Below are 18,623 nucleotides of genomic sequence, written 5' to 3'. Positions count from 1 at the left end.
TTTTTGTATTTTCTCAAATTAAAATGGATGTATTTGTGTTCTAAAATGGTCTTTTGTCATTTCCTCCAAATGCCACATTAGTTACTAGGCCTATGCCCATATGAACTAGCACCACTGTTGGAGCACCACATTCTGTAAAGGCGTCTTGCTCTCGTGCATCACTCTTACCTTGTAAATGATTTGCTGTTTTGTCTCGTGTAAAGTGTAAATCAGATGTGGCCTCCAAACAGGTCATTTAGTAGCCTAGTATTTCTGTCAATTGCTTTTTACTCTTTCTTTCTAGAACTATTTAATTAATTTAGTTTTAATGTAAAAGTGCTTGGTCTACTCAGTAGATGAATTCATTTGTTGGGTTAATTCATTCTCCTCAGTTTAGCAACTATAACCTACCCCAGAATGGCTGCACACAAACCTTCTGCATCCTGATCATATTTATTCCATTCTAGGACATGTATCTGTGCAGGTGGCCACAGCACTACAGGACATCAGAGCAGGTGTCTGCACAGCTGTCACCTGGGCCTACTGGAGCAAAGTACAATCCATCAGTAGGCTATTTACAGGGATCTTAGTTAGATTGAAAAAAAGGATAAACAGGTCTATTAGAAATCTGACACATGTATCAATTTTGGCCTGGATATTTTAGGCTAGTGGACTTTGAACAGAGAGGGACATTCAGCAAATTGCCAAAGAGAGTCTGCTGTCCCGACATTGAGACAGGTCGGCCTATGATGCCATGTAATAGGAGCTATAGATCATATTTGACAGGCTGTAGGTTATATACACTGGTGGAACTTAACAAAGTAAACATAGTAAAGTATTGTACTTTTAGGTATCTGTACTTTACTTAAGAAAAGTTTAAAGTAGATACTTTTTACTTTTACTTCACTTCATTTGAGAGCAGTATCTGAACTTTCTACTCTACATTTTTTAACTGGACTGAAAAGTAAGTATTCCTATTATTGTTTGAGCCCTGCTGAAAAGGCTGAGGGTTTATTTTTAACAGGTTCATAGTTTGCGCAAACAAAGATATACAAATAAAAACAGCTAGATTCAGTCGTTTCTATTGAGCAAAATTCAGCACAAATCTTTATCAAAGTCAATACATTTGAAACCTTACAGGACCTCAAAATATGAGCAAACTTACTTCTTACTCTTTAAGTACATCTGAAACAGGTACTTTCTTTGCTCCTGTATGTGAACTTTTACTTAATTAACAAAATAGAGTATTTCATCCAACCCGGTTATAGGTCACGCAGAGATGCGCGCGTGCTGACGTCAGTGCGCACATGCGTCCTGTTTTGTTGTGGTTGTTGTTGCCAAGCGCCTCACTGCAAACTTTGCAAACCTCGGCTGCGCCAAAACCTGCACTTGTGAACTTCATTTGACGATTTAATCGGAAAAGACATCACTTTGGGACCCAGACTTCACCCAGACTTCTACGGACCGCCTCCTGACTCTGACTGCGAGACTTCTGGGAGGAAAAACACGTGAGGTTTGTGACTTTCCATGTTCACGTTAGTCCTTATGGCAGGGGTGTTCATTACGTCGATCGCGAAGGCATTTTGGGTAGACCACGTCCCGTCATCCATCCAGTCACACGACTAATATACAGGACAAAGTCAGATTACACCTGACCCTAGGTCACATCATGGGCGCTGCACACGCATAAACAAGCGCGAGTTAGTTTAACCCTATAGCGTCGGATCCTATCGTCGCAGATAGAGCGGGTTGCGGACTTTCCAGCAGCGTAACTCCGCAACCAGTCGTGCTCTCATGTAAATTCAAACGGCGTCTCAAAGCGGAGACATGGGGCTATCTAAATATTTTACCATCATTACAGTAATCTGCCTCTGTTGTCCCTCGAAGGTGACGAACGAGAGCGCGGGGCTGCGGGGATTTTCCCAATCATTTATTCGATGCGTAAAGGCAAGGCAAGTTTATTTGTATAGCACAATTCGTACACAAACTAATTTAAAGTGCTTTACAGAATAAGAAGGTATGGAAGCCCGTTTCCGCCATGAAAAAAAAAATAAAAGCCCCACAGAAAGTCGAAATTACGAGTTTTAAACTCGTAATTAGTAGTTTTAAACTCGTAATTACGACTTTTAAACTCGTAATTATTAGTTTTAAACTCGTAATTAGGAGTTTAAAACTCGTAATTAGGACTTTTAAAACTACTAATTATGAGTTTAAAACCCGTAATTACGACTTTTAAAACTACTAATTATGAGTTTAAAACTCGTAATTAGAACTTTTAAAGTCTTAATTGAGCTTGTAGCACACTGCAACTGAGTGTACAGAGCAGAGGAGACAGGAGGAGGACTGTTATGTTTATCACCTACATACTTTTAAAAAATGAATAAATTAAGCTCCAGTAAAGTTTCTGGCGTCTTGAACAAATCAGTGGGCCCTGAGTGCTGTTCTGACCACTCATGAGCTGTGCTCTGTGTCTGTGAGCGCTCGTTTTCCTGGTCTGAGCAGAGTGCCAGCTGGTCACAACCCCGCTGGTTTATTGAGGAAATTATTAAAATACCAAATTCATTTAATCAAAATTGATAAGGTTCACTTTTTGTAAATGTTACATTCCCAAAATTACGAGTTATAAACTCATAATTCATACTTTTAAAAGTCCTAATTACGAGTTTTAAACTCATAATTAGTAGTTTTAAAAGTCCTAATTACGAGTTTTAAACTCATAATTAGGAGTTTTAAAACTCCTAATTACGAGTTTAAAACTACTAATTACGAGTTTAAAACTCGTAATTTCGACTTTCTGTGGGGCTTTTATTTTTTTTTTCATGGCGGAAACGGGCTTCCATAAGAAGGACATTAAAATCACACAAATAAAAACATAAATAATCACAAATAATCATCATAAATCATCGTAAAAGAAAAAATACGGATGGATGTGTAAAATAGAAGTAGTTGTGTGGAAAAAATGGCGTAAATTCTGATACTTCGTTTAACATGATTTTTATGGCTATAAAAAAAAAGACAAAACCGTAATCAACATGATTAGCTCTGTTATCAGGCTGTCAGTCAGGCCGTATCTGTGGGGGATGCATACAGTCCTGGTCATATTTATTCCATTTTGGGGCATGTATCTGCGCCACTGTCGCTTGGGCCTACTGGAGCAAAGTGCAGTAGTGTGGATGAAAGTGGTCAGACAGGCTAGCAGCAGTTATCATAGGATTACTGTCGTTGCTATTTAAAGGTAATCTTAGTTTGATTTAAAAAAAAAAAAAAAAAAAAAAAAAAAAAAAAGCTAAATCGCTATAGATGATATTTTCCAGGCTGTGGGTTATAGGTCACGCAAAGATGCGCACGTGCTGACGTCAGTGCGCACGTGCGTGCTGTTGTTGTTGTTGCCAAGCGACCGCCCCCTGACTCGGGGAGACTTTTGTGAGGAAAAAACGTGAGGTGTGTGACTTTCCATGTTCACGTTAGTCCTTATGGGGTATTACACAGAATACAACCAATATAACAAAATGCCATTTTAACAAAACCCAGGTCATGTTTACAGTGAGTTTATTCAAAGAAATGTGTGCCCTTGTGAGTTTATGATTTCTGTTTCATACAAAATGAAAATGATTAGTCTGTGTGTATAGGCCACAGAGGCTGGGAGTACTCAGTACTCAAATACAGTACTGTATTTACTTTAGTAACTTTTTAAATAAATTGTAGTTATTTCACTGTGCTTTTCTAGCAGCATACTTTTACTTGAGTAATAGCTTATTATTGGAGTAACAGTACTCTTACTTGAGTAAAAGTTTTGGCTACTTTCTCTTCTCACTGTGAGTAAGATTACAAGTTTTTGTTGACAATACACTACTACATTGTTTGAACATTTGTGTTTCTTGCAATATTCCTCCAGATGTGATTTCATTTTGCAAATTTTTATGATCTGTCATTTGAAAATACCAGATTTTGTGCATTATTCAATATTTTGTCCTTTCAAAAAGACTATTAACCTTCTGGACATAACCTTAGACTACCAGAAGACCATACATTTTCACCTACTGCTTTTTGCATTGTTGCCTTTCAGTGGCTGAGAATAAAGTGTTGTACAGGACACTTTTGAGGTCCACACAGTGTGTCAAATGAATGTGTATGTTGAAATAGCAATGCACTCACTAATTGGGTACCTCTGTGCATTGTAACATGTGTAACATGTCTTCGCTCTACAAATAGTAGTTGACCTTAAAACATGACAAATTCACTATTAGTTCAGGGCAATACATATGAGTTTGATAAATCAATCAAAATACTGTTGATCAAAACCACTGTTGATCTAGTACTGCAGACACTGTTACACACAGAGGCCAAGTATTAAATTTTTTTTAATAAAAATAAAAAAACGGGGTAAGGCCAACTACCAGTGTATAATTTCAAAACATTCACATGCATTTGGGGTTATTAAAAAAACAGTGTCTTCTCATATAACATGTATGCAAAGAGCTGCTGTAAAGTGCTGACTTTAAAACGTTGTAATAGTAATGAACTTCACTGGTCAAGAACTGCTGTTTTGCCATGCGCATTCAGCTTTTGGCATAAACTTTAATTTTTGGAACAAACGTAAGAAGCATTTTGGTGTCTACAGTTTTATCATTTAGGTCCCTTTTGTTGTCCTCTCTGGGTTTGCTGTGTGTGAGCCCTGTTTGTAGCATCGGTGTCTGACACAAATGTTTCTCTCCACAGATCTGTGTGAGCCAAAGCCCAGCTGTGCTCGTGACGTCCAGACCTCCTGCACACGTCCTCACATCTGGAGTTAAGTCCTCACACACTCATGGACACAATCACATACACATCTAAACAAACATGCACATACATACTCAGAAACATATACACTCGCCCACTCATGCAAACACGCATACTCCCTACTGCTCCTGCTATGCCCTTCTCTGCTACTTCTGCTATGCCCATCTATGTTGTTCCTATTATGCCCCCCTCCTGCCACTCCTGCCATAGCCCTCTCTGCTGCCCGCGCTATGCACCTTTCTGCTGCTCCTGCTCTGACCCCCCTGCTGCTCCTGCTATGCCCCTCCCTGCTACTCCTCCTATGCCCACCTCTTATGCTCCTGCTATGCTCCTCCCTGCTACTCCTCCTATGCCCACCTCTTATGCTCCTGCTATGCCCCTCTCTGCTACTCCTCCTATGCCCACCTGTGATGCTTCTGCTATGCTCCTCCCTGCTACTCCTCCTATGCCCACCTCTTATGCTCCTGCTATGCTCCTCCCTGCTACTCCTCCTATGCCCACCTCTTATGCTCCTGCTATGCCCCTCCCTGCTACTCCTCCTATGCCCACCTCTTATGCTTCTGCTATGCCCCTCCCTGCTACTCCTCCTATGCCCACTTCTGATGCTCCTGCTATGCTCCTCCCTGCTACTCCTCCTTTGCCCACCTCTGATGCTCCTGCTGTGCCCACCTCTACCGCTTTTGCTGGTAAGCTCCGCACTCGTCGTAGGTTTCGCCATGTTCCTTACGCTCAGGCACGCTCTGCTGCCCCTGCTATTCCTGCTGTGCCCACCTCTGCTGCTCCTGCTCTGCCCACCTCTACTGCTTCTGCTTGCAAGCTCTACACTCGTCCTAAGTTTCACATTGTTCCTTATGCTGAGGCACGTGCTGCTGCTCCTGATATGTACCTCCCTGATCTTCCTGATACGCCCACTTCTACTGTTAATCCTCTGAACCCCTATGATTGGTATGCCCCTGCCTGCTCTGTATACGTGGCACTCCGCTGACTTTTTTCTGGCACTCCACTGATCCCAACTGACTATGACATTGTATCATATTGTATATAGGTGTGGAAAAAAAAAAGTTTTTATATATATATATATATATTGATATTGATTGTTCTGTCAGACAGGGCTGTGTTTAGCTGCTTTGCATGTTTCCTCAGAAGGGTCACGTGATGGTGTAGTGTCAAGTTTTGTTGGCGGCTTACATTGTCAGACAGTAGGAGAAGCATACGCCCCCTACTGTCTGATGCCTTCTCCAGGACTGCATCCCATTGCATTTTGTTTGTCTATTCCTTCCTGATTTGAAGGACTTTGAATGGGGAAAGGTCCTCACCTGATACTCTGAAAGATATAATATTTAGATTTGAATTGCTTAATTGGTATGACCACAGAGGGTGGTAGCTATAGCTTGAAACCCATGATATGGCTGTTTCTGCTTGGAAAACAAGAACGAGCAGGTCCAAGGAGCATAAATTGTGACAAGTGAGCCTACTTCTTATCACACACAGGATAAAATGCCAAACAGTAGGGGGGCTTCAGACTTTTTTTTTGCAGTGCCTGACTATTTATGCATATACAATCTAATTTGCATATGTATATATGTGTAAAAACATATTTTATGTTTGTGATCTGAATTTGTGGATCTCCTAATTTGTGTATTCTTCATCAACGCTTTACACATTCCATGATATATATATTATGCATTGTGGAAAAATCTGAGATTTTGAATTCATTGTTTTTGCTGCATCAATAACTTAATATAACACATTTTCACCCCCACAGGGTGCGTACCCTACTCTGCTGTTTAGTGCCTTATCCCATGTGTGTGATATGCTCCTTGAACCTGTTCGTATTTTTATTTTCAAATACAAACAGCCAACAGACAAACAAGATGCTGTAGGATGCAGTAGGGGGCGTATGCTTCCCCTACTGTCTGGCAAAACCATGTAAGCCGCCTACAAAACACTCCACTACACCATCACTTGACCCTTCTGAAAATGTCCCTAAATTACATATATACATATAAGTATTAGTTATTATTCTGCAGTTTTGTTGTAAATAGTGTGGTTCTTGTGTTTTAGTGTGAAACAAAAAAATTAAAAAAAAAAAAAAAAAAAAAGAAATAAGAAAAAAGAAAAATATGACAAATTTTAAGTTAAGTATAGTGCTGTGTGTTTTGCTGTGTTATTATTCTGTTATTTCTGTTGTAAATAGCATGTAAATAGTGTGGTTCTTGTGTTTTAGTGTGAAACAAAAAAATTAAAAAAAAAAAAAAAAATTAAAAAAGAAAGAAATAAGAAAAATATGACAGATTTTAAGTTAAGTATAGTGCTGTGTGTTTTGCTGTGTTATCATTCTGTTATTTCTGTTGTAAATAGCATGTAAATAGTGTGGTTCTTGTGTGGTTTTCTGCTCCCCCTCTTCTTGTGTTTGTTCCCACAGAGCTGGTGGTGATGAGGGCTCCATCTCCAGCAGACCAGACCAAGCTCCCCCAGGCAGAGATGGAGAAAAAAAAAAAAAAAGAAAAAAAAAGAAAGAAATATAGAAACATAGATTAACTTATAACAAAACTTTAATAACATTCCCTGAAATTCATAAAAAACGTAATCCTATACACATTTTTTAACCAACTGATTGAACCATTTGATACTGACAAATTTAATAAAATATAATAAAATAAAATAAATATCAAATTAATACATTTAAATGTAATGAATATCAAATTAATACATTAAAAGAAATACATATAAAAATAATACATTAAAATTAAATATCAAATTAAAATGCTTTATCAAATTAATACATTAAAAGAAATACATATAAAAATAATACATTAAAATTAAATATCAAATTAAAATGCTTTATCAAATTAATACATTAAAATAAATACATATCAAAATAATACATTAAAATTAAATATCAAATTAAAATGCTTTATCAAATTAATACATTAAAATAAATACATATCAAAATAATACATTAAAATTAAATATCAAATTAAAATGCTTTTTGCTATCCCCTCCCAAAAGAATATGTTCTGATGATTCACTATCCAAGCTAAAGAGAACAAATAAATTAATCTTTCAATTAAAATTCTTGAAGCTGTTTTTGTTGTTTTTGTGAGTTTTGCCAAATGCCAAATAAATAGTTACTTAAAATAAAGTTCACCGTTTTTGTCCTTTGTGTTCAATGCATTTTGTTCAGTGGAATAGTTCCTGTGAAATATATAGAAAAGTTACATTAATTTCCATTACCTGGTTTTCCTGATTTAGGGGTCACTATTGTATCATTTGTGTACACTGCACATAGGGCCTTTATGTGTGGAGTTTGCATGTTTCTCCTTGTGTCTTGGTGGGTTTCAGTGAGCAACACACTAAACTTTGAGGTGAGTTTTCCTTGTGTTCAAAATGATAGTTGACCAATGACCAACTTTGTTTCACGCGTCACTGAAATAAACAAATCGGATTGCAAAGTAGCCTACTGTCTGGCTCGAGGCATGACGAGGGAGTGGTGCCCAGACCGATATCCTGTTTAAAAATACAGAAGTCTATAGTGTGGATTTGCCAGGTGACTAGTTAATAGCAATTCCATAGTTTGCACAACACCCATGAGGTCATCACTCACTACTCTGGCATGTGTCCTCCGTTTTCTTAGAAGGTGGTTAATTTACCAAGGATACACATGTCACATTACCCATAATGCACCAAAATAATTTAGAAGAAAAAAGAGGCATATATATTGCCATTGAATATATTTAAGTTTGATTAAATAGGCTAAAACCTAAAACAAGGTGAGGTAAATAGGTAAATATAAAAAATAAAATAAAAAAATCCTGATTTGAATATATCCCTTTATTTTGTTGACATAGGCCTATTAGGAATGCAGCCGACAAATGTGTCCTGCGTTTCCATGGAGATTGGCATGAACGAAGTGTGCATCCAAGCACACTTTGTGCACTGCTATATCCCATCATGCACCGCACATGACTTCTTCAAGGTATATTTTCTTGAAGTTATGTAATACTAGCTACAATTGGGAAGAAATCACCTATAACATCATATTTGCCAATTGATATTCAAAAGGAAAGATTAATTTCTTACGTCATTCAATTTAAACAGAAATAAACGCCTGTGACTGTGAATGAAACACGTGAAAAATGTTTACAAAAAGATAAAAAGAATAATTGGTAAGCAGCACACCAGATGAAATAAGATCAGGTTTATTCTCAACAAAGAAGGAAGGTAGCACCAATTCAGCAAGAGAGATCTCCCTTAAGTTTCCAATCGTAACATTATTGTTCTGCAGGGTTTACATTCCAATTTGTCAGCTCGTCATAATCTGTCTCAACTTTTCTCTGTCCTGACTGCTTCTTTGTTTACACAGTATTCTCAAAGTACTTAAGCATAGGAAAACTACTATATACTTTACATGCTGCAAAACTAGCACCCTAAGCTAAATCCAAACGCATTGTTCACTTCGTAGCGTCGGTTCTATTTTTCGAATGCTCCTTGCTTGTTTGTTGTTTGGGTCTTTGCATTGTATACCTCTAAATATATTTTTAGAGTTTTTTTTTCTTTGAAGTGCCATGAAAAGATGCATCCTTCAGTCATTCAGCGACCCAAATCCTAGTCGTTTTCCACTCTGAAAACCATGTCGGGTGCTGGTACGGAGAACATCCAAACCATCAATGCCTCTGTGCCAGCGCCGTGCCAGGCAGAGCCAAGAGGTCAAATGGAGGGCCCGGCAAGTCCCACTACAGCGAGAAGTGGCATTAGGATGAAACATATCAAGGTCAGGCAGAGTTACACTGGATGACTGAACGATGCGCTGGGATCATGTGTTCTTAAATCAAAGACAGCGAAGCGCTCTACTGTTATTTTTGTTCTATTTGCTCTAAAAGAAGGATTTAACTTATTTGCTGGGATAGTAATGGAAAATTGTAAACTTATGGGATGGGAGGTGGGTATCAAGTCTTAATATAATGCATTCAGCAGTTTTATTTTATTTTATTTTTTTAAGAATATCTTTTTTGTGTTGGCTGCTTATCAGTTAAGTATAGTTCAGGCACCGCTTAAACTACAAACAGGATCTGTCTGCACAGTGTCTCTCACCACAGCAAACTGGAGTTGTGTCATTGCAGTCATTAGTTTGGATGTGTTCAAAATGCAATGGATTCATGGATTATTTGATGGTGCTGAGTTGATCTACCTGACTCTGTCAAATATAATCTGCTGATAATTATATTGTCTTGTACAAAACGTTTGTACATAGATTGTACATGGTTTCTTTTTGTATTTTCTCAAATTAAAATGGATGTATTTGTGTTCTAAAATGGTCTTTTGTCATTTCCTCCAAATGCCACATTAGTTACTAGGCCTATGCCCATATGAACTAGCACCACTGTTGGAGCACCACATTCTGTAAAGGCGTCTTGCTCTCGTGCATCACTCTTACCTTGTAAATGATTTGCTGTTTTGTCTCGTGTAAAGTGTAAATCAGATGTGGCCTCCAAACAGGTCATTTAGTAGCCTAGTATTTCTGTCAATTGCTTTTTACTCTTTCTTTCTAGAACTATTTAATTAATTTAGTTTTAATGTAAAAGTGCTTGGTCTACTCAGTAGATGAATTCATTTGTTGGGTTAATTCATTCTCCTCAGTTTAGCAACTATAACCTACCCCAGAATGGCTGCACACAAACCTTCTGCATCCTGATCATATTTATTCCATTCTAGGACATGTATCTGTGCAGGTGGCCACAGCACTACAGGACATCAGAGCAGGTGTCTGCACAGCTGTCACCTGGGCCTACTGGAGCAAAGTACAATCCATCAGTAGGCTATTTACAGGGATCTTAGTTAGATTGAAAAAAAGGATAAACAGGTCTATTAGAAATCTGACACATGTATCAATTTTGGCCTGGATATTTTAGGCTAGTGGACTTTGAACAGAGAGGGACATTCAGCAAATTGCCAAAGAGAGTCTGCTGTCCCGACATTGAGACAGGTCGGCCTATGATGCCATGTAATAGGAGCTATAGATCATATTTGACAGGCTGTAGGTTATATACACTGGTGGAACTTAACAAAGTAAACATAGTAAAGTATTGTACTTTTAGGTATCTGTACTTTACTTAAGAAAAGTTTAAAGTAGATACTTTTTACTTTTACTTCACTTCATTTGAGAGCAGTATCTGAACTTTCTACTCTACATTTTTTAACTGGACTGAAAAGTAAGTATTCCTATTATTGTTTGAGCCCTGCTGAAAAGGCTGAGGGTTTATTTTTAACAGGTTCATAGTTTGCGCAAACAAAGATATACAAATAAAAACAGCTAGATTCAGTCGTTTCTATTGAGCAAAATTCAGCACAAATCTTTATCAAAGTCAATACATTTGAAACCTTACAGGACCTCAAAATATGAGCAAACTTACTTCTTACTCTTTAAGTACATCTGAAACAGGTACTTTCTTTGCTCCTGTATGTGAACTTTTACTTAATTAACAAAATAGAGTATTTCATCCAACCCGGTTATAGGTCACGCAGAGATGCGCGCGTGCTGACGTCAGTGCGCACATGCGTCCTGTTTTGTTGTGGTTGTTGTTGCCAAGCGCCTCACTGCAAACTTTGCAAACCTCGGCTGCGCCAAAACCTGCACTTGTGAACTTCATTTGACGATTTAATCGGAAAAGACATCACTTTGGGACCCAGACTTCACCCAGACTTCTACGGACCGCCTCCTGACTCTGACTGCGAGACTTCTGGGAGGAAAAACACGTGAGGTTTGTGACTTTCCATGTTCACGTTAGTCCTTATGGCAGGGGTGTTCATTACGTCGATCGCGAAGGCATTTTGGGTAGACCACGTCCCGTCATCCATCCAGTCACACGACTAATATACAGGACAAAGTCAGATTACACCTGACCCTAGGTCACATCATGGGCGCTGCACACGCATAAACAAGCGCGAGTTAGTTTAACCCTATAGCGTCGGATCCTATCGTCGCAGATAGAGCGGGTTGCGGACTTTCCAGCAGCGTAACTCCGCAACCAGTCGTGCTCTCATGTAAATTCAAACGGCGTCTCAAAGCGGAGACATGGGGCTATCTAAATATTTTACCATCATTACAGTAATCTGCCTCTGTTGTCCCTCGAAGGTGACGAACGAGAGCGCGGGGCTGCGGGGATTTTCCCAATCATTTATTCGATGCGTAAAGGCAAGGCAAGTTTATTTGTATAGCACAATTCGTACACAAACTAATTTAAAGTGCTTTACAGAATAAGAAGGTATGGAAGCCCGTTTCCGCCATGAAAAAAAAAATAAAAGCCCCACAGAAAGTCGAAATTACGAGTTTTAAACTCGTAATTAGTAGTTTTAAACTCGTAATTACGACTTTTAAACTCGTAATTATTAGTTTTAAACTCGTAATTAGGAGTTTAAAACTCGTAATTAGGACTTTTAAAACTACTAATTATGAGTTTAAAACCCGTAATTACGACTTTTAAAACTACTAATTATGAGTTTAAAACTCGTAATTAGAACTTTTAAAGTCTTAATTGAGCTTGTAGCACACTGCAACTGAGTGTACAGAGCAGAGGAGACAGGAGGAGGACTGTTATGTTTATCACCTACATACTTTTAAAAAATGAATAAATTAAGCTCCAGTAAAGTTTCTGGCGTCTTGAACAAATCAGTGGGCCCTGAGTGCTGTTCTGACCACTCATGAGCTGTGCTCTGTGTCTGTGAGCGCTCGTTTTCCTGGTCTGAGCAGAGTGCCAGCTGGTCACAACCCCGCTGGTTTATTGAGGAAATTATTAAAATACCAAATTCATTTAATCAAAATTGATAAGGTTCACTTTTTGTAAATGTTACATTCCCAAAATTACGAGTTATAAACTCATAATTCATACTTTTAAAAGTCCTAATTACGAGTTTTAAACTCATAATTAGTAGTTTTAAAAGTCCTAATTACGAGTTTTAAACTCATAATTAGGAGTTTTAAAACTCCTAATTACGAGTTTAAAACTACTAATTACGAGTTTAAAACTCGTAATTTCGACTTTCTGTGGGGCTTTTATTTTTTTTTTCATGGCGGAAACGGGCTTCCATAAGAAGGACATTAAAATCACACAAATAAAAACATAAATAATCACAAATAATCATCATAAATCATCGTAAAAGAAAAAATACGGATGGATGTGTAAAATAGAAGTAGTTGTGTGGAAAAAATGGCGTAAATTCTGATACTTCGTTTAACATGATTTTTATGGCTATAAAAAAAAAGACAAAACCGTAATCAACATGATTAGCTCTGTTATCAGGCTGTCAGTCAGGCCGTATCTGTGGGGGATGCATACAGTCCTGGTCATATTTATTCCATTTTGGGGCATGTATCTGCGCCACTGTCGCTTGGGCCTACTGGAGCAAAGTGCAGTAGTGTGGATGAAAGTGGTCAGACAGGCTAGCAGCAGTTATCATAGGATTACTGTCGTTGCTATTTAAAGGTAATCTTAGTTTGATTTAAAAAAAAAAAAAAAAAAAAAAAAAAAAAAAGCTAAATCGCTATAGATGATATTTTCCAGGCTGTGGGTTATAGGTCACGCAAAGATGCGCACGTGCTGACGTCAGTGCGCACGTGCGTGCTGTTGTTGTTGTTGCCAAGCGACCGCCCCCTGACTCGGGGAGACTTTTGTGAGGAAAAAACGTGAGGTGTGTGACTTTCCATGTTCACGTTAGTCCTTATGGGGTATTACACAGAATACAACCAATATAACAAAATGCCATTTTAACAAAACCCAGGTCATGTTTACAGTGAGTTTATTCAAAGAAATGTGTGCCCTTGTGAGTTTATGATTTCTGTTTCATACAAAATGAAAATGATTAGTCTGTGTGTATAGGCCACAGAGGCTGGGAGTACTCAGTACTCAAATACAGTACTGTATTTACTTTAGTAACTTTTTAAATAAATTGTAGTTATTTCACTGTGCTTTTCTAGCAGCATACTTTTACTTGAGTAATAGCTTATTATTGGAGTAACAGTACTCTTACTTGAGTAAAAGTTTTGGCTACTTTCTCTTCTCACTGTGAGTAAGATTACAAGTTTTTGTTGACAATACACTACTACATTGTTTGAACATTTGTGTTTCTTGCAATATTCCTCCAGATGTGATTTCATTTTGCAAATTTTTATGATCTGTCATTTGAAAATACCAGATTTTGTGCATTATTCAATATTTTGTCCTTTCAAAAAGACTATTAACCTTCTGGACATAACCTTAGACTACCAGAAGACCATACATTTTCACCTACTGCTTTTTGCATTGTTGCCTTTCAGTGGCTGAGAATAAAGTGTTGTACAGGACACTTTTGAGGTCCACACAGTGTGTCAAATGAATGTGTATGTTGAAATAGCAATGCACTCACTAATTGGGTACCTCTGTGCATTGTAACATGTGTAACATGTCTTCGCTCTACAAATAGTAGTTGACCTTAAAACATGACAAATTCACTATTAGTTCAGGGCAATACATATGAGTTTGATAAATCAATCAAAATACTGTTGATCAAAACCACTGTTGATCTAGTACTGCAGACACTGTTACACACAGAGGCCAAGTATTAAATTTTTTTTTAATAAAAATAAAAAAAAACGGGGTAAGGCCAACTACCAGTGTATAATTTCAAAACATTCACATGCATTTGGGGTTATTAAAAAAACAGTGTCTTCTCATATAACATGTATGCAAAGAGCTGCTGTAAAGTGCTGACTTTAAAACGTTGTAATAGTAATGAACTTCACTGGTCAAGAACTGCTGTTTTGCCATGCGCATTCAGCTTTTGGCATAAACTTTAATTTTTGGAACAAACGTAAGAAGCATTTTGGTGTCTACAGTTTTATCATTTAGGTCCCTTTTGTTGTCCTCTCTGGGTTTGCTGTGTGTGAGCCCTGTTTGTAGCATCGGTGTCTGACACAAATGTTTCTCTCCACAGATCTGTGTGAGCCAAAGCCCAGCTGTGCTCGTGACGTCCAGACCTCCTGCACACGTCCTCACATCTGGAGTTAAGTCCTCACACACTCATGGACACAATCACATACACATCTAAACAAACATGCACATACATACTCAGAAACATATACACTCGCCCACTCATGCAAACACGCATACTCCCTACTGCTCCTGCTATGCCCTTCTCTGCTACTTCTGCTATGCCCATCTATGTTGTTCCTATTATGCCCCCCTCCTGCCACTCCTGCCATAGCCCTCTCTGCTGCCCGCGCTATGCACCTTTCTGCTGCTCCTGCTCTGACCCCCCTGCTGCTCCTGCTATGCCCCTCCCTGCTACTCCTCCTATGCCCACCTCTTATGCTCCTGCTATGCTCCTCCCTGCTACTCCTCCTATGCCCACCTCTTATGCTCCTGCTATGCCCCTCCCTGCTACTCCTCCTATGCCCACCTCTTATGCTTCTGCTATGCCCCTCCCTGCTACTCCTCCTATGCCCACTTCTGATGCTCCTGCTATGCTCCTCCCTGCTACTCCTCCTTTGCCCACCTCTGATGCTCCTGCTGTGCCCACCTCTACCGCTTTTGCTGGTAAGCTCCGCACTCGTCGTAGGTTTCGCCATGTTCCTTACGCTCAGGCACGCTCTGCTGCCCCTGCTATTCCTGCTGTGCCCACCTCTGCTGCTCCTGCTCTGCCCACCTCTACTGCTTCTGCTTGCAAGCTCTACACTCGTCCTAAGTTTCGCATTGTTCCTTATGCTGAGGCACGTGCTGCTGCTCCTGATATGTACCTCCCTGATCTTCCTGATACGCCCACTTCTACTGTTAATCCTCTGAACCCCTATGATTGGTATGCCCCTGCCTGCTCTGTATACGTGGCACTCCGCTGACTTTTTTCTGGCACTCCACTGATCCCAACTGACTATGACATTGTATCATATTGTATATAGGTGTGGAAAAAAAAAAGTTTTTTTATATATATATATTGATATTGATCTGTCAGACAGGGCTGTGTTTATCTGCTTTGCATGTTTCCTCAGAAGGGTCACGTGATGGTGTAGTGTCAAGTTTTGTTGGCGGCTTACATGGTTTTGTCAGACAGTAGGAGAAGCATACGCCCCCTACTGTCTGATGCCTTCTCCAGGACTGCATCCCATTGCATTTTGTTTGTCTATTCCTTCCTGAATTGAAGGACTTTGAATGGGGAAAGGTCCTCACCTGATACTCTGAAAGATATAATATTTAGATTTGAATTGCTTAATTGGTATGACCACAGAGGGTGGTAGCTATAGCTTGAAACCCATGATATGGCTGTTTCTGCTTGGAAAACAAGAACGAGCAGGTCCAAGGAGCATAAATTGTGACAAGTGAGCCTACTTCTTATCACACACAGGATAAAATGCCAAACAGTAGGGGGGGCTTCAGACTTTTTTTTTGCAGTGCCTGACTATTTATGCATATACAATCTAATTTGCATATGTATATATGTGTAAAAACATATTTTATGTTTGTGATCTGAATTTGTGGATCTCCTAATTTGTGTATTCTTCATCAACGCTTTACACATTCCATGATATATATATTATGCATTGTGGAAAAATCTGAGATTTTGAATTCATTGTTTTTGCTGCATCAATAACTTAATATAACACATTTTCACCCCCACAGGGTGCGTACCCTACTCTGCTGTTTAGTGCCTTATCCCATGTGTGTGATATGCTCCTTGAACCTGTTCGTATTTTTATTTTCAAATACAAACAGCCAACAGACAAACAAGATGCTGTAGGATGCAGTAGGGGGCGTATGCTTCCCCTACTGTCTGGCAAAACCATGTAAGCCGCCTACAAAACACTCCACTACACCATCACTTGACCCTTCTGAAAATGTCCCTAAATTACATATATACATATAAGTATTAGTTATTATTCTGCAGTTTTGTTGTAAATAGTGTGGTTCTTGTGTTTTAGTGTGAAACAAAAAAATTAAAAAAAAAAAAAAAAAAAAAAATAAAAAAGAAAAAAGAAAAATATGACAAATTTTAAGTTAAGTATAGTGCTGTGTGTTTTGCTGTGTTATTATTCTGTTATTTCTGTTGTAAATAGCATGTAAATAGTGTGGTTCTTGTGTTTTAGTGTGAAACAAAAAAATTAAAAAAAAAAAAAAAAATTAAAAAAGAAAGAAATAAGAAAAATATGACAGATTTTAAGTTAAGTATAGTGCTGTGTGTTTTGCTGTGTTATCATTCTGTTATTTCTGTTGTAAATAGCATGTAAATAGTGTGGTTCTTGTGTGGTTTTCTGCTCCCCCTCTTCTTGTGTTTGTTCCCACAGAGCTGGTGGTGATGAGGGCTCCATCTCCAGCAGACCAGACCAAGCTCCCCCAGGCAGAGATGGAGAAAAAAAAAAAAAAAAAAAAAAAAAGAAATATAGAAACATAGATTAACTTATAACAAAACTTTAATAACATTCCCTGAAATTCATAAAAAACGTAATCCTATACACATTTTTTAACCAACTGATTGAACCATTTGATACTGACAAATTTAATAAAATATAATAAAATAAAATAAATATCAAATTAATACATTTAAATGTAATGAGTATCAAATTAATACATTAAAAGAAATACATATAAAAATAATACATTAAAATTAAATATCAAATTAAAATGCTTTATCAAATTAATACATTAAAAGAAATACATATCAAAATAATACATTAAAATTAAATATCAAATTAAAATGCTTTATCAAATTAATACATTAAAATAAATACATATCAAAATAATACATTAAAATTAAATATCAAATTAAAATGCTTTATCAAATTAATACATTAAAATAAATACATATCAAAATAATACATTAAAATTAAATATCAAATTAAAATGCTTTTTGCTATCCCCTCCCAAAAGAATATGTTCTGATGATTCACTATCCAAGCTAAAGAGAACAAATAAATTAATCTTTCAATTAAAATTCTTGAAGCTGTTTTTGTTGTTTTTGTGAGTTTTGCCAAATGCCAAATAAATAGTTACTTAAAATAAAGTTCACCGTTTTTGTCCTTTGTGTTCAATGCATTTTGTTCAGTGGAATAGTTCCTGTGAAATATATAGAAAAGTTACATTAATTTCCATTACCTGGTTTTCCTGATTTAGGGGTCACTATTGTATCATTTGTGTACACTGCACATAGGGCCTTTATGTGTGGAGTTTGCATGTTTCTCCTTGTGTCTTGGTGGGTTTCAGTGAGCAACACACTAAACTTTGAGGTGAGTTTTCCTTGTGTTCAAAATGATAGTTGACCAATGACCAACTTTGTTTCACGCGTCACTGAAATAAACAAATCGGACTGCAAAGTAGCCTACTGTCTGGCTCGAGGCATGACGAGGGAGTGGTGTCCAGACCGATATCCTGTTTAAAAATACAGAGGTGTATAGTGTGGATTTGCCAGGTGACTAGTTAATAGCAATTCCATAGTTTGCACAACACCCATGAGGTCATCACTCACTACTCTGGCATGTGTCCTCCGTTTTGTTAGAAGGTGGTTAATTTACCAAGGATACACATGTCACATTACCCATAATGCACCAAAATAATTTAGAAGAAAAGAGAGGCATATATATTGCCATTGAATGTATTTAAGTTTGATTAAATAGGCTAAAACCTAAAACAAGGTGAGGTAAATAGGAAAAAAATCTTAAATTTTGTTATATCAATTTGAAACTTTTTCTTGTTTACTTAGCTTTTTTCATCAGTTAATATTTTCCCATAAAATATATAGGCTACATAAATAATTTTAAATTTAAAAAAATATTTTTTTAAAAAGATCCTGATTTAAATGTATCCCTTTATTTTGTAGACATAGGCCAATTAGGGTATTTTGGA

At 37.7% G+C, this 18,623-nt stretch overlaps 2 protein-coding genes across 2 annotated transcripts; both read left to right on the top strand.

The window, feature by feature from the left end:
• The first annotated feature begins 1,378 nt into the window (after positions 1-1,378).
• Positions 1,379-6,717, top strand: LOC129456843 (uncharacterized). Its single transcript, XM_055227311.1, has 2 exons — positions 1,379-1,492; positions 4,699-6,717. The coding sequence occupies exon 2, from the start codon at positions 4,787-4,789 to the stop codon at positions 5,741-5,743; it is 957 nt and encodes a 318-aa protein (XP_055083286.1). The 5' UTR covers positions 1,379-1,492; positions 4,699-4,786; the 3' UTR covers positions 5,744-6,717.
• Positions 6,718-11,354: 4,637 nt separating this feature from the next.
• On the top strand, positions 11,355-16,709 carry LOC129456844 (uncharacterized). Its single transcript, XM_055227313.1, has 2 exons — positions 11,355-11,519; positions 14,728-16,709. Exon 2 carries the CDS (start codon positions 14,816-14,818, stop codon positions 15,626-15,628), a length of 813 nt encoding a protein of 270 aa, XP_055083288.1. The 5' UTR covers positions 11,355-11,519; positions 14,728-14,815; the 3' UTR covers positions 15,629-16,709.
• The last annotated feature ends 1,914 nt before the right edge of the window (positions 16,710-18,623 follow it).

Source organism: Periophthalmus magnuspinnatus, chromosome 15 (genome assembly GCF_009829125.3).
Source record: "Periophthalmus magnuspinnatus isolate fPerMag1 chromosome 15, fPerMag1.2.pri, whole genome shotgun sequence".
NCBI lineage: Eukaryota > Metazoa > Chordata > Actinopteri > Gobiiformes > Gobiidae > Periophthalmus > Periophthalmus magnuspinnatus.
The sequence above is the reverse complement of the archived record's forward strand: the minus strand, read 5'-3'. Positions and strand labels throughout refer to the sequence as shown.